The 16,795-nt window shown below is 29.6% G+C and overlaps 3 protein-coding genes and 1 long non-coding RNA gene across 5 annotated transcripts; 2 read left to right on the top strand and 2 right to left on the bottom strand.

Annotated features, from left to right (window-relative positions):
• The first annotated feature begins 2,154 nt into the window (after nucleotides 1-2,154).
• On the top strand, nucleotides 2,155-5,326 carry LOC110601776 (SWI/SNF complex component SNF12 homolog). 2 transcript variants are annotated; one of them, XM_021739079.2, is made up of 3 exons: nucleotides 2,155-2,310; nucleotides 2,430-4,434; nucleotides 4,965-5,326. In XM_021739079.2, exons 2-3 carry the CDS (start codon nucleotides 2,804-2,806, stop codon nucleotides 5,035-5,037), a joined length of 1,704 nt encoding a protein of 567 aa, XP_021594771.1. In that variant the 5' UTR covers nucleotides 2,155-2,310; nucleotides 2,430-2,803; the 3' UTR covers nucleotides 5,038-5,326. The 2 variants fall into 2 exon arrangements, with proteins under 2 accessions (XP_021594771.1, XP_021594772.1); XM_021739080.2 differs by having other exon boundaries at nucleotides 2,435-4,434.
• A 2,985-nt stretch (nucleotides 5,327-8,311) lies between these two features.
• On the bottom strand, nucleotides 8,312-9,848 carry LOC110602593 (lignin-forming anionic peroxidase). The gene is made up of 3 exons (XM_021740151.2): nucleotides 9,458-9,848; nucleotides 9,134-9,325; nucleotides 8,312-9,050 (listed from the first exon to the last, which is right to left on the bottom strand). The coding sequence occupies exons 1-3, from the start codon at nucleotides 9,695-9,697 to the stop codon at nucleotides 8,496-8,498; spliced, it is 987 nt and encodes a 328-aa protein (XP_021595843.1). The 5' UTR covers nucleotides 9,698-9,848; the 3' UTR covers nucleotides 8,312-8,495.
• A 2,102-nt stretch (nucleotides 9,849-11,950) lies between these two features.
• On the bottom strand, nucleotides 11,951-13,537 carry LOC110601461 (peroxidase 5). Its single transcript, XM_021738608.2, has 4 exons — nucleotides 13,230-13,537; nucleotides 12,941-13,132; nucleotides 12,688-12,853; nucleotides 11,951-12,570 (listed from the first exon to the last, which is right to left on the bottom strand). Exons 1-4 carry the CDS (start codon nucleotides 13,452-13,454, stop codon nucleotides 12,179-12,181), a joined length of 975 nt encoding a protein of 324 aa, XP_021594300.1. The 5' UTR covers nucleotides 13,455-13,537; the 3' UTR covers nucleotides 11,951-12,178.
• A 1,039-nt stretch (nucleotides 13,538-14,576) lies between these two features.
• LOC122721864 lies at nucleotides 14,577-15,140 on the top strand. Its single transcript, XR_006348642.1, has 2 exons — nucleotides 14,577-14,641; nucleotides 15,008-15,140. It is a non-coding gene; the product is annotated as an uncharacterized LOC122721864 (long non-coding RNA).
• Nucleotides 15,141-16,795: the final 1,655 nt, after the last annotated feature.

Here is a 16,795-nt window from a genome sequence, read left to right on the forward strand (position 1 = left end):
TTTTGATGTCTTATTAAATATTTAAACTTGTAAAATTATGATCATTAAATAAAATTTTTCCTATTTTCTATTTGTTTACCTCACTTAAAAAATTAATTAACTAAAAATATCTTTTTAGTTAAATAAAAAATATAAAAAATAATTAAGAAATCAATTTTTAATCTTTGTACATTTTATTAGCATCATTGTAAATAAATCTAATAATATGAGTTTTTTTAATTAAAAATTTTAAATTCGAGTCTGAAATACGAAATACATTTAAAATTGATTTCCAATCGTGAAATAATATATAACAAACAAATATTTTTATTATTTAACATTACAATTAAATAGTATAAAATAATTTTTAAAGATTTTTTTATAAACAATATCTTTTACATAAAATATTTTTTATTAAAATATATATAAAATATATATTTTTTATATATTCATAAAAATTTTAAATTTGGTTAGATAATTTTTTTTTAAATTTAAATTGAACTCAAATTTTAAATTCTAAGTAAATGTTAATAAGTTTAAATTTGATTTATTTAGCAAATCAACTAAATTTTTATGGACTTTAATTTTAAGTAGTTTATTAACTGTTTTAATTTATTTAAACTTATAATAAATTTTAATTAAATTATTATGAAATTTTTAAATTTAAATAACTGATAAATGACAATTAAGAGATAAAATAATGTTACATCAATTTCCCTTTGTTTGAAAAAATAACTTCTATTTATTTTAAAAGTACTTAAAAAAAGTACTTTATAACAAAATAATTTATTTTCTATTATTTTATTTTAATTTAATAAAATATTAAAAAATTTATATATAAAAAATTATAAAAAGTACAGAGAATAACTCATTTCTTTTTAAAGTGAAAATGATTTTCTTTAAGATAATTTATTTTTTTAATAAAAAAATATTTTTTATTTATTAAATTTTCCTAACTAATCCAAACGGAAGAGGAAAATATTTTTTTAAAGTGAAATAAACGAAACCTCAATTTCATCTTCTTTTCACTATTTATTAGATCATGCATTTTTAACATATATATATTAAAAAAGAAAAATTAATTAATAAAAAATATTTTCTAATTAAAAATTTAAAAAAGATAATTTTCTTTCTAAAAAGAGAAAATCTTTTAATTTTAATAATTTTATTAATAGCTATATATATGTATATATGAATTTATTAATATATTTTATTTTAAAATAAAATTAAATAATAAAAAATAAATTATTTAATATTTTTTATAAAAAATATTTTTAAAATAAATAAAGTTTAAAATACCTTTAAAAATAAATATTTTAATACATATTTTAAAATTAAATGATCCACGTAAAAAATTAAAATTATAATATTTAACGATAAAAAAATCAACAATTAATTTAATTTTATCTCATTAATTTAATTTAATGATAAATAAATATTAACGAGATAAGGTATAAAATTAAATTCATCATTAATTTTTTATCGTTAAATTTTATAATTTTTATAATGAATTGTTTAATTTTAAAAAATATATTAAAATATTTGATAAATAATATAATTAATTATTATTATATTAAAATAGTCTCATTAAAAATAAATATTTGTATATAATTTAATGTTAAACTAAAATTTAATTGATTGACTAAATTAAATCACTCAAGACTATTATTCCATTCAAATCAAGATAATAATAATTATTTGTATATAATTTATATTCAATTTGAGTATTAAAAATATAATAGACTTTTCAACTTTTTATGAATTAATTTAAAAGTTTCAATTTACATTTAATTTAATTTTTAAAACTATATTTTATTTATTTATATTAAAATTAAGAAGTTAAAAAGAATTCATGAAACTGTACCGGCAATTAATTATTTTTTTATTTTAATCATTAAATATTTTAATATTTAAATTTTATAATTTATAAAAATTTATTAATTATTTTTTCAATTTTATAAATATTTAGTAATTAATATTTTTTATATTAAATATATTTTAATTGTTTTATAATATTAATAATTAAAATTAATTAATAAATTTTTTAAAATATTAAACATATTTTATAATATATTTTAAAATTAAAAGATTAATTAATAAATTTTCATATCATATAACTAAATAATATATTTTTTTCAAATTTAATTTTATAAAATTAATAAATTTTTTAAAATTTGGGATCTGATAATTTCGCCTAAGAAACGCTTCCTTCCGATTACAAGCCGAACCAGCATACAGCCTGAACATATAGGGTTGGGGTAGGAGACCTCGCTCGCCCTTTTCGCCCAAATTTGCACACCCGGCTGAGCTAGTCCCCGCTTGTTTTACCTGGTAAGCCCTCTCTCTCTCTCTCGCTCTCTTTCATTAGGGTCTGTGGGTGTCTGGTATCTATCTATGTGTCAATGAGTCTTAATTGCTTGGTAAATGATTCGATCTGTTGGTTGCGTCAGTTCAGAGGACAGAGCTGCGCTGGGCGTGGGGTCCGGAGCGGCAAAGGCCAGACGCTTGATACTGGGTACTAGTTGCAGGAATTCTAATACAAGCATAAGTTAAGGCTATACGATTCTAGCAAATTTCGGGCAACTGGGCGCGCATATTTAATTTCCCGAAAATCAGAATCTTAAGGGTTTGATCTTTTGGGGATTTTGATTATTTTGCTGCTGCTTGGTTTTAGGGTTTGGTAAAAATTGCCTTTGCATACATGTTTTCTGTTGCTTTGAAGATTAAATAGAGATATTGGGGACTATGTATGTGTGACCCTAGATTTTTGATAGTTTTAGATCTTTCTTAAAAGTAATTTACTAGATAGTGCGAAGTGTTAGCCATGTCTGTGAATACTAATAATAATAACAACGGTAATAGTAGTAACAATAGTAATAGTAATCTGCCCAAGAGCCTTGGACAGTCTTCATCACCCTTTGGCAATACAGGGATGCTTAATCCGGCATTGCCTGTCAATCCGGCATTCTCACAGTCACAATCCCAGGTGCAAATAGGCACAGGCTTTCAGGGTCAGTTCCAGCTGTCCCAAGCACAGGCCACTGCTCAGGCACAGTTGAGAGCACAGCAAGCTCATGCACAAGCACAGGCCCAAGCAGCTCATGCTGCTCAAGTTCAAGCAGTGCGTGCACAGCTCCAAGCTCAATTGCAGGCACAGGGAATGTCTCCTAGCCAGGCTCAAACTGCTGCATTGGGCAACTTAGGTTCATCCTCACCTTCATTTTCAACTCCAGGTAGCATGAATGCCAAGCGGCTGCCTCAAAAACCCCCAGTTCGGCCTCCTGGTGTTCCCATGTCAAGCATGGTTTCCCCATTGAAAACTATGGATCTCGTGTCTGCAGCTCGCAGGAAGAAGCAGAAGCTTCCAGAGAAGCAACTACAAGATAGAGTGGCAGCGATTCTCCCTGAATCTGCTCTGTATACTCAGCTTCTTGAATTTGAGGCTCGTGTTGATGCTGCTTTATCTAGAAAGAAGGTTGACATCCAGGAGGCACTTAAAAATCCTCCTTGTGTTCAAAAAACACTTCGCATTTATGTTTTCAACACATTTGCCAATCAGATCAAAACAATTCCTAAGAAGCCAAATGCTGAGCCCCCAACCTGGATGCTTAAGATAGTTGGGAGAATCTTGGAAGATGGGATAGATCCTGATCAACCTGGAGTAGTTCAGAAATCAAACCCCTTGTATCCCAAGTTCTCATATTTTTTCAAGAGAGTGACTATTATGTTGGATCAGAGATTATATCCTGATAATCATATGATTGTGTGGGAGCATTCTCGAACACCTGCGACTCATGAGGGTTTTGAAGTGAAGAGAACAGGGGATAAAGAATTTACAGTGGTAATACGGTTGGAAATGAACTATTTGCCTGAGAAATTTAAGCTCTCTCCAGCTTTGATGGAAGTTCTTGGTATTGAGGTTGACACCCGTCCAAGGATAATAGCTGCAATCTGGCATTATGTGAAAGCTAGGAAACTGCAGAATCCTGAGGACCCTTCTTTCTTTAATTGTGATCCACCTCTTCAGAAAGTATTTGGGGAAGCAAAGATGAAGTTTACCATGGTCTCACAGAAGATATCCCAGCATTTATCTCCTCCTCAACCAATAGTTTTGGAGCATAAGATAAAGCTTTCAGGTAACAGTCCAGCTGGAACTATATGCTATGATGTGGTGGTGGATGTCCCTTTCCCAATACAGAGGGAATTGAACGCTCTGTTGGCCAATGCCGAGAAGAACAAAGAGATTGAAACCTGTGATGAAGGTATATGTGCTGCTATAAGGAAAGTCCATGAACATCGGAGGAGGCGAGCATTCTTCCTTGGGTTTAGTCAATCACCTGTGGAATTCATTAATACTTTGATTGAATCTCAGAGCAGGGATTTGAAGCTTGTAGCTGGAGAAGCTGGTCGAAGTGCTGAGAAAGAACGCCGTGCAGATTTCTTCAACCAAACATGGTGAGAGCTTGATTTCTATTTATTCCTTTTTGAAACTCTTCTTATTTATTTGGTATCACTACTGTTTTGTGCCTAGTCATCCAGAAATGTGATATCTGAACTTCACAGTTGAATTGATATGAACCTTATTTACGATTTACTTAATATTTGAGAGAGAGAGAGAGAGAGAGAGAGAGAGAGGGTCCAACCTAGTGCCTCCTTGTTTAAGTAAATAGGTTACTGGCCTCTCAAGAGGCAATTCAAGTTCATGGCTGCATTTGATTGAAAACTGTTATTTGTTGTACTATCATCATATATAAATGTTGCTATTAGTTACTTATATGGTTATAAATGTCCTTTCTGAGTTGCACTAGCTACAGTAAAAAAGGAAAGTGGGGGTGGGTGGGCTGGGGTGGGGTGGGGTTAACAAAGGCGGGGAACTTTTTGAGGACTCTTCAGTCTCAAACAGGTCTTAGAAGTCTAAACTAAATTTAATGTCTACATGTCAAAGTAAATTCGACCTTATTTGACTTAATTTGGTAATTGCACAGGGTTGAAGATGCCGTTATTCGGTACTTAAATCGTAAGCCAGCTGCAGGAAGTGATGTTCCTGGAAGCATGTGAGTTGGAAGTTTACTGCTGATCTGCCAGGTTGTTTGACTTTGGTTCTTTCACATAAATCTGTATATTTTCAGCTTTGCATTTATGGAAATGTCACTATTTCTGATCAATCTAATTGTTAAGGGCCATGGCAGGAATTACAACCCCCCTCTTTCTTTCTCTTCTTTGTAAAACAACAGACAGTTATGGTTTGTAGCTTGTTTAGGCAGAATCCTTTAGTCATTGTGTTAGTTGTTTTAGAGCTTTCTTTTTGTTAGTTTTATGAATAGCATAGATGGGATGTTGCTCTGTGCTTCCTGCCTTCCTACTGGTTGTGTGGCACTAACCTAAGCAAAATCCACTCGGGTTTCCTCCAGAACTTCAAAAATGAGATTGAATAAACGAAAAGTCCTGTAAAGAGTGATGAATGCGCTGTAATAGGAAAATGAAATGCATTCAGACTTGATAAAGGTTAAATTTAATGAGATTCATGGGAATTAAAACATTAAGCAGCATAAACCACTCGAAACTTGATAGGCTCTAAAATAATTATAAAATATTTTTTTATAAATAATTTTAAAAAATACAATTTATTTTCTATAATTTAATTGTAATATCAAAAATAAAATGATAATAATATTAATACAATTCTCAAAGTCTTAAATTGTTTTTTTCTTTTTAAAATATATTATTTTTCTCAAAATGATTTAATGTGCTCTTTAGTTATAAAAAAAATTTAAGTGATTAATGAATAAAGTAAAAATAGACTATGCCACTTTACCTGATAGAATAACAACAAAACTAATTACAATATATGATTATTATTTAAATCAAGTAAATTGTTTAGTATTTTTTTTAAATAATAAATTAAATTTATAATATCATATTTATATTTTTTATTTGTGCATAAATAATACAAAATAAAAATTTTGATAATATAATAAATTATTAGATAATATCTTCAATTTAAAAAATAATAAAATTTCAACATAAAAAATACATATATAATAAATGATTCATTTTACTTTTAATTAATTTTAATAAATTTGAATAAAATTTACAAACATTAAGATCATAATCGATAAATTATAATAGTATTTAATCTATATTATATATAAAATGGAAAGAGGGAGAATAATGGGATTTCCTATTTTATCTTTAATTAAATATGATAATAATAAATTAACTCTAAATTTAATTGCTATTAAAATTGTTGTTGTTTTTAAAATTTAAATTTAAATGGTTTGTTTGATATTCTATTTAAATTTTAATTATATTTTATTTAAAATTTAATTTAAATTAATTTTATAATTTAGAGTTTACATAAATATAAAATTCTTAGTTCTTATAATTAAATGTACATCATTAATTTTTTATATTATAATTTAAAATAAACTTTTATAATAACTATATCATAAACATAAAAATTTTTATTAAAATAATTAATTCTTAATTTCTATTAATAAAATGAACAAAAAAAAATAACTTTTCTACATAATAATTTTAACTTCAACTTTAAGATGATTGATTTAGAAAAAATTATTTATATTCTTTAATAAAATTTTTAATGAAATTTTTTAATAATATTTTTAAATTACTACATTCAATTAATTAAATAAATTATTATAAATTTTAAAAATTATTACAAACCAAAAATAATTAAAATATGTTAATGAAAACAAGTTTATATTATATAATAATTTGAAAAAAAAAGTTTGTATGAATGAAATATCTTAAATTTTCAAAGTTTTTATTGAAATTTTAAATAATCCATTTCTTTACAATAAAATATAGTTGAATATTTTTTGAATTAAAAAATAAATTGAACATATTTATATTTTAAATAATATATATTTTAAAAAATAAGCATAAATTAAAAACAATAAATTCATAAGATATTTATTAATTTATGCTAATTTAAAAATGAGAGGATCGAAAAAAAAAATAACTACTAAAAAATTTTTATATTTTAATTATTTACCATTTAAAGTGATTGATAAATTTATTATTTTAATTATTTTTATAATTGGCTAAAATATCTCAAAGTTTATTATATATATATATATGTAATTACAATAAGATTAAATATTTAAAATATTTGTTGTTAGAACAACACATTCATATGTCAAATAATGCGAAAAAACTTTAAAATAATATTTTTTTTTAAAAAAAAATTGATAAATTTTTTTTATTGGAATAATTTAAGAAATGTTTAATTTAAAAAGTTTTATTTTTTTATTCAAAACTTTTAAATTTAAAAATTTATATTAATATCTATACTGTATATAAAAGGGTGAGGAGGAAAAATATTAAATGGCTTAAAATCCTTTAAAATTTTTAATTATTTAAAATAGAATATAATTTTTAAAATATTAAATAATTTTATTATTTCAAATATAATTTTTAAAATAGATGATTATTTTATAATTTGAAATAATTTTGTAATTAGTTAAAAAATTATAAAGGATATATAAAATAAAATAAGATTAAAATTTTTTAAATAATGATATAAATTAGATGGTAATTTTATTATTTAAATTAATTTTAAACTGAGAAAATTTAAAAGAATATCTAAAATTATATTTCAAAATAAGAATTATTAAAATAACATATTTAAATATTAGTTAAATATTAGAAAGATTATTAAAATAATTATTTTATATTTTTAAGCACAAAATAAAAATAATAAATTCAAATTTAATTAATTGATATTAAAATATTAATGAAATAAAAATTTTAAATAATGAATTATTTTTTTAAAATAGATTATTTAGAATTTTATTTAAATTTAAAATGGATAATATTTCTATTTATTAGATTAATTTTAAAAATTAGTTAGAGAAATTAAACTATTAAAATATTCTTAGTATTTAAAAATTTTAAATTAAATAGATAATTCTTTATTTAAATTCAAAATATATTATATTATTAAAATTTAATGTATATACACATTAAAATTATATTAATAATTGTAAAAAGAAGTTTTAAAAATTGAAAATTTATTTTGATAAATTTCATAAATAAATTAATAAGTTATTTATTTCAAAATTTTGATAAAATGATTAGTTACAAAAATTTTAAAATAATTATATATTACAAATATTTTTTAAATAATTATTATGATAAATAATAATTATTTTTAAATGTTAATTATATCGATAATTTTATAAGTGGATATTATTTAAATTAATTTAAAGTTAATAGAATTTTAGTTTTATATATTTAAATTTTAAAGTGATAATAATTTTATTATTTAATAATTGTTATCTATATATCAGTATACACACTCAATCAAGTAGTAATTAATATTTTTTAATTTTTATTAATTAGAATGAGATGAACTACAAAAGAGATGAAAACTCTTTACATTTAATGGATCAAAGAATAAGAAATTTGCTGGTAAACAGAATACATATGCCTGCATATACAATTTAACTTCAAGAAATTAAGGCATGGAATGGAAGATTATAAAGGAGCACAGATTAGTTGACAGCATTGCAGATTTTTCTAATTTCACCTGCAGTTCCAGTCAGTGGATTGATATTTCCCATTTTGATCATGGCAGATGCAAAATCGGAGCTGAAAGTCGCAGGAATCCTGCTATATTCTGAAACAATACTGTCTGTGGAACCTCCACTGAAAAGAATTTGATCAGATTCAAGAAGACCTTTCCTCTGTATGAGATTCTTGAAGTAAGTGTTGTCAAAAGCATTGGGTGTGACCAAATCAAGTGGAGCCAAATTTGAATCACCGCCAACTTCAGGGCAACTGCGCTTGCGAGTGCTTGCAAATCCAGCATCAATGTCGCTGCCATTGCTATATATCCTGTCACGAAATGTGAAGCATTGAGCTTGGCCTAGAGTATGAGAACCTGACAAGGCAACCATATCCCTTGCACTAAGCCCTTTCTTTTGAAAGCTAGATATGAGGCTGTCCAGGCTAGCTTTAAAGCTTGGCAGTTCACTATTTGCTAGAGTTCGACTTGCAGTAGTTGAGTCTCTTCTTCCAAGCATCACTGTCCAAGATGGACCACCCACCTGATAATTTTTGTATAAAAAGAATGTCAAAAAAATGAAAACTAGAACTTGAGAAGAATGGCAGCTGAATGAAGTATACTTACATATGCAGATGCATCCCTTGCAGCCACAGCGACTACATCTGCACAGGATACAACACCGGGGCATATCTTCTCTACTTCAGCTTTTGCTTTCTCGATGACTTGAAAACCTCTTGCAGAATCCTTGTTAGGCAGCGCAGTCTTTTCACTCTCGACAGATGGTGTCTCATCAAGCAAGATTGAGGCATCACAACCCTACAAAAAACCAATTAGGATTCATGAAAATACTGCACATACTTAGAGCGATTGCATCTTAAATGAGAGAAGAATAATTATCCAGCACAGATGATCTATTGTTATTAGTTACACTGGACTGTGTATATATACCTGAACAAAGCAATCATGGAAGTGCAGACGAACGAGAGAAGCTGCCATTCTTCGTTCTGCTGCAATTGAATTCCTTATGGAAGTTCGTATAGTGCCGAGTGCATTTGGACAAGAAGTTTCATAAAATGTGGAGGTGAGTTGAGCCTGACAATGGCACGCAGTGTTCAAAAGCAGCACTACTAACATGAAAGCTGCAGCTTTCGCAGGAGATGCTAAAATGTTAAGAACTTGAACTGCCATTGTGATCTTGGAACTTGGGAAGGATAGCAGAAGCAAAAGGATTAAATGAATGATTTGAAGATGGAGAAGAAAGCAAGAGCTTACCACCTTATATACTGAAAAAGGTCAGCGTAATAGCTTTGGCTAGGTCACTATTCATACTGAGATTACGCCTAGCAGCTAGTCAACTCCTTTTTTATTACATCTAAAGATTTAATACATATATATAAAATATTTCCTTTTATAAAGATGGTAATAAATTATCTTTAATTGATTCAAAAAAAATAAATTATCTTTAAAAAAAATAAATAATATGACCAAAATCACCGAATAATCCTTTTTTACATGCAATATTCAAGTATGATGGCTCCGAGATGCTCTAAATAATTAACAGGTTCCTTGTTCTGACCAATTCCGGAGATTGACTTTCGTCTGGAACAGGGTGTCTTTTCTGATTAATTATTATTATTTTCAGAAGTTGACAATATATTGCGGCTGTAATTTTAGAGAGTGAAAGGATTATAAGTTTATTTATTGGCTGCCAAATATTTCGAGTTTTGACCTCCATAATTTATTTATTTACGAATTATCTTCTATGTTCTGAAATTTAGAAAATAAAATTTTTTCTAGTGTGATTGTAAGCTCTCCCTAAGAGAAAAACGTTATTCCTCTTTTATTCATTTTCATTTGTCTGTCAGTGATGCCTAACGGTCTTTTCAAGATGCGTCAGAATCTCTTTTCACATTAGGCGGCCATTTAATTCTTTTGATGCGCATCCGGACAGGACTGCGAAATGATTGGGCCTGCTCTCATTCCTCACGTCATATCACCTGGTTGGACTTCTTCCTATTGGATTTGGACTTGTGGGTGACCTGACCTCCTGCCCCGCATGTCTGGGTCAGGACTGAAGATACTGGACCAATCAGCCAAAGTGAATTTCTAGGGTTTTGGGCCCACTTCACTTCTTTGGATTTGGCCTCCCCCAAGATGGATGAGACCCAGCAGTCATCGAATCCAATAACTTATTTGAAACATCCACGAGGAAAAAACAAGTATATAATAATTAACATAAAATTATTAAATAATTTAAATTAATTATTTTAAATTAAATGAAAAAATAAATTTAAAAATTATTTGAAACGGTTTTATCTTATTATAATAAAAATTATTGATTGGACCATACTATTATGATCATATCAAAACTACTCTGAATTAGAAAATTATGCGAAACTAGTAGATTTACGAGAAAAGAATTACTCATACGAGATAAGTGGAGTCACCTAAAATACTAGTGAATCACATTAGTACGGTAAGATTGTAATGGAAATATCATAAAATTAAGTGAGAGAGTGAAATATTTGAAAAATTATGAAAAAATGAAATTATATATAATATTCAGTATAAAATTATTAAATAATTTGAGTTAATTAGTTTAGACGAAGTGAAAAAATAAATAAATTGAGTTAATATTTTAAATGAAGCGAAAAACGTAGGATAAAATGTTATTTGATCAGTTTAACCGAATTTCATGTAATTGGAAATTTAATTTTGATGTTACAAATGTATGTTAAAATTAGATTGCACCTGGAAAACTGTCCAATTTTATTAATTATTTTATTTATTTTCTTATAATTCTAAAATTTATAAAGGACATTTTTTGAAAAAGGAAGAAATAAAGAAAGCCGAATGTTTTTTGGGCTAAAGGAAGTGGAATGTTACTGGGCTTTTCTCAGTCTGGGCTCTCCATCTCCACCATTTATCGATTTCAACGTTGGTTGCTACTTGCTACGAGTCTTCTTATGCAGCTCCCATCGTTTACTTAAATTACGATGGTAATTGTCTTAGAAAAAGTCATAATAATAATTTGTGGCATTAATTAAATCTTCAAGCAGGGAGCCTAAGTGTGATGTTGATCCTCTTCATCACCATCCTTCTTGGTGGCCTGGTGCTCTCTCAGGTGCTTATATTTTATCTTATCGCATTCTGAATCCTAGGTTTAGCAGTACTTTTAACAACCGAGGAAAATCAGAGGTTGCTGTCCGACTAGTTTGCTTAATTAAGTTCTTGGGGTTTCTGTGTTTGTGGGTTTGGAATTTTCCTTTCATGTTTTAAGGTTTGGTTATTGGATTTTGGCAATTCCAATTTCTGTACGGAACTTGCTCTACTTGCAGCGACTACTGGACCAACAGTTTTAGGGTTTCTATCTATATTGGAATACTGACTCGTCTATATTTGCAGCGGATGATCGTTGCTTGAACTTTCTGCCTAGCAAGAAATTTTTGATAAGCCACTGAATATAACACACCCATACTATTACTCCAAGAAGTTACTGACAAGAATTACAAATAAGGCCATACAATTAAGATGTAGTTATTTTACACTTGATGAAATAAAAAAAAAGAAGGAAAAACTGTATGAAGAAGAGCAGAAGTGCACTTTTTTAGCGCTTCAAGAAATCAAAAAAAGAAAACTTTAACATCTTGCAAATGGGACTAGCACAAATTATTTGTTCACTGCACTGCAGATTCTCCTTATTTGACCTTTAGACCCAGTGAGTGGCTTATAATTTCCCATCTTGATCATAGCTGATGCAAAATCTGCGTTGAAAGCCGCACGATTTTTGCTGTATTCTTTGACAATACTATCGGTGGAACCACCACTAAAGAGAACTTGATCTGATTCGAGAAGACCTTTCTTTTGGATCAAATTCTTGAAGTAATTGGTGTCCCAAGAATTGGGTGTGACCAGATCAAGTGGAGCTAAATTTCCATCGCCTCCAACAGCAGGACAACGACGCCGGCGAGTGGTAGCAAATCCAGCATCAATGTCACTGCCATTGCTGTATATCCTATCACGAAATGTTGCACACTGAGCTTGTCCTAGAGTATGAGAACCTGCGTTTGGAGAAATGGATACGTTTAGCATTAAGAGAATAAAAATAAAGATGCGTTATGCTAATTAATGACCTAAGTAATTAAGGATTAATTAATTTTAATTAGAATGGTTCGAACCTGACAAAGCAACCAAGTCCCTAGCATTGAGTCCCACTTTCTGAAAGCGAGATATAAGTTTGTTCAGGCCATCTCTAAAACTAGGAAGTTCCTTGTTGGCTCGATCCCTGCTTGCAGTAGTTGAATCTCTTCTTCCGAGCAACACAGTGTAAGATGGACCAGCGACCTGATATTTAAATAACACATTAGTTTTGGCTCCAGGTTTTTATCAATAGACATGAATTGAGAAGACATATTGGGACTAATTACTTACATGTTCAGTAGCATCCCTTGCAGCCACAGCAATGATATCTGCACAGGATACAACACCTGGGCATATCTTCTCCACTTCAGATTTTGCCTTTTCAATGACTTCAAATCCTCTTGCAGAATTTAAGTTGGGCAATGCAGTCTTTTCACTCTTGATAGAGGACGTCTCGTCCAGTAGGATTGAAGCATCACAACCCTGCAAAAAAAAAAAAAAAGGATAATTTTAATTTCCAAGGACTTAAACTTGAAAGCCTAAGATTATAAATATATAGTAATAAACATTAATTAAGTACCTGGACAAAACAATCATGAAAGTGCAGACGAATGAGAGATGCTGCCATTCTTCGTTCTCGTGCAATAGCCGTCCTGATGGTACTTCTGATAGTAACGAGAGCTTTTGGACATGATTTCTCATAATACTTAGAGTTGAGTTTAGCTTGACATGCGGTGTTCAATAACACCAAAACCATGACAGTGAACATGAAAGCTCCTGAGATTTTTCGAACTGAAGTTGTCATTTGTAGCTGTTATAGCTTTCCAAAATCAACAGTAATTTTTGCACCCTTTAGAAGTAATCCTAAAACAAGAAAAAGAATAGAGAAATAATGAAAGAAAGAAGATGGAGAAGAAAGCAAGGTGCTCATCACCTTATATACAGATGAATAATATGATTTAAAGCACGTTGGGATTTGTCCGGGTCGCTATTTCCAGCTACTTACCGCAGCCAGCCAGCCAGCTACTGTCCAAGTTTGAAGCCCAACAGCTTGAATGGAACTTAAAAATTGCCTCTTTCTATTAAATCAAAATTTTACCTATGAAAATATAATTACAATGGTTTTTAATTCAAATTAAAGTAAAAGTAATAAAAAATTATTATACTTAGTAATAAAAAAAATTAAGCTAATCTAGTTTAATGCAATGGTTGAATATTATTCACCTGATATATCAAGTTTTGAATCTCACTTTTCAATTTCCTATTATTTTTTTCAAAAAAAATTATATTTTTTATCGTATAGTTTTAATTAGTTTTTTTTTTAAATTTCACTACAGGGTTAATATTTGATAATAACCATGTCTTTCTTATATAATTTAAGTATTTGAGAAAAGTAAAAGTCTAATAAAGTACATGCAGAATGTTGAGTAAAAAAATATAATAGGCTAAATAATAAAAATAATAAAAGAAGTGTATATTCTTTATAATGGATAACAAAGCAATTTGGAGCAGAAAAGAAAATTGAAAAATAGAAAGGAACGTGGGCATTTGTCAAACGCCAAGATTTTTCCATGCATGCATCTCATAAATATTCTTTCCAGCCGCCTGACATGCTTGTTTTCTTTAACTAATGGTTCGAAAAGACAACTTTATATGCCATTAGTCACGTTTTTTATTCTCTACGCTAATGCGACATTTAGCCAGGTTCATAAAAGGTTTTAACTTGTAAAATTCAATCCATCGAAAAATCTTAATTTTGCTCGACTGGTTTTACTCAACTTTGAACTCATCAGAAATTTCAATTCGACCAGCGTATGCAAGAATAATAATTTTACATACAAGAATCCTTCCAAACACTCTCACCTAATCTTCAAAATAATATTTTTTCTACCATGGTATTACACGCTCTAAAATTTATGGACGTACATGTTAGGCCCAGCCCTTCTTAAAAGAAAAAAAAAATAGGCCCATAAATATATTTTATATAAAAAGGTACCTAAACTTATCTTTTCCCCTTTGTTATTTATTTATCCGCTCACTGAGTAGTTGTACTCACCCTTATATTTCTTTTAATATTACAGTTTCTTTTTGGTGATCTACTCGGCAGTCCTCATCTTCTTGTTTGTCCTTCCTTCCATATCGTCCACTCAGAGTCTAGAGGAGGTCGGACCAATCCTAAGTTTTTTTTGTCTTTTCTTTTTCTCTTTTATGCTTAATGGTTTGGAATTATGGCAGGTTACCTGTTTTTATATTATAAATATCAGGGGAGGTTCTGTCAGTTTTCCTGGTCATATCCATCTTTACAGTTTTGGGGTTTGGGTGTGACAAGTTTTGGTATCAGAGATTTTATATAAAAAGGAAATTATTTAAAAAAAAAAAAAAAAGAAAAAGTGGGCATTAAAGCTCCGGTTTCGGGAATGTCCCAAAACATTCCCGAAACAGAGCATTCGTCTTCCACCCCCAGAAAACAGAGCGAAAGCTCTGTTATTTTTTTAAAAAAAAAATCTCCTCCTTAACTCAAATCTCTTCCTCCTCAACCCAATCAACTCACAAACTTCTAAGATCCTTCAGCTAGATCCTGAGTTAAACCTATATTCCGCTCAGAAATTCAATAATTTCTTCTAGAGACTCCAAAATTGGATAGGTGAGTTTTATTCCTTAAGAGCTTCCTGGGTTGCCTCTGGTTGCCTCCAGATAGACAGATTGAATTCTCTATTTCTCCATCATTGCAGCACCATTGACTAAACTCCTTCGAAAGAATGCAAAGTTTGAATGGACAGATGAATGTCAAAAGAGTTTTGAGAAGCTTAAAACGTGTCTCACATCAGCCCCAGTTCTGGAATTAGCTGCAGTTGTGTTTGCATTAAAGACATGGAGGCATTATCTTTATGGCGTGACTTGCCAGATTTTTGCAGATCACAAGAGTTTGAAGTATCTTCTCACACAGAAGGAGTTGAATTTAAGGCAGAGACGATGGATTGAGTTACTATTGAATATCATCCAGGTAAAGCTAATGTGGTAGCTGATACCCAATATCAGGGGAGGTTCTGTCAGTTTTCCTGGTCATATCCATCTTTACAGTTTTGGGGTTTGGGTGTGACAGTACAACTCTCCCCTATTCAAACCATGCTTGTCTCGAGCATATTAGCATTTAAGCACTTTGATTCCAGGATTATTTTTTTGAAGTAATGCTCCTCCACTCAAACTACAAGTGCAACGAGCTAAAGAGGACATCCCATTCCCGTCGGAATGTAAGCTTTTGCTGCTTTGCCCCATCCGTTGAGGCATCCAAAAACTCTGATCTTCGCTCATATATTTGCCCCACAACTTACTCTGAACACCACATTCATTCAGTGAATCCAATATAACACCTCAGTGTACGTCAAACGGAATGACAATGTGAAACCGTGGCCTAAATTGATCCAAATAATTTTTGGATCCACTTTTCACTTAGTTCAAAATGATTAACCCAAGTTATTTAGTAGTTTCGTGCTAATTATTATATACGATTCAAATCTTACACAATGCATGCCATACGGAAGCCCACCTTCGTTCTGATACCATGTGTCATAGGCGCTTTTGACTCTCTGCGTTCGTGCAGCACTTGACCAGTCCCATAAGAGGTTTTAACCTGTCAAGTTCAGTCTATTGAGAAATTTTACCATACTGACTGGTTTCGTCTTGCCTTGGACTTATAAAAGGAACGACTCCAGCCCCTATGTAGAATTGATAATCCCACACATAAGAACTGTTCTGAACACTTTCCATTCAATTTTTCACAGTAACATCTTCTCCAGCATACTATCGCGCACCCAAAATTTATGAAGGTGACACATGAATACACTGCTTATAAACATTCTTGCTAAACATCATTAACTGCTCAAACTAATGATTAAAGATAGTCTTAATTAATTATAGCAGAATATGTAATTGCACCAAAAATTCAAAAAGCATCAAATTTCATGGATTAAATTTTGATTTTTCTTTTCTCATTGAGGCTTAGTGTTGTAATAGAAAGGTCAGACAAAGGGAGAAGAAGCCACCCAGAGAAAACTCCAGTTTTGTTTTTTAATTTTATTTTTTTATAACTTAATACATTTACAAGTGCGAAAACTCTAGCTTTGTTGTTGCGTCATGCGTGTTTCT

This window comes from Manihot esculenta, chromosome 15 (genome assembly GCF_001659605.2).
Source record: "Manihot esculenta cultivar AM560-2 chromosome 15, M.esculenta_v8, whole genome shotgun sequence".
Classification (NCBI taxonomy): domain Eukaryota; kingdom Viridiplantae; phylum Streptophyta; class Magnoliopsida; order Malpighiales; family Euphorbiaceae; genus Manihot; species Manihot esculenta.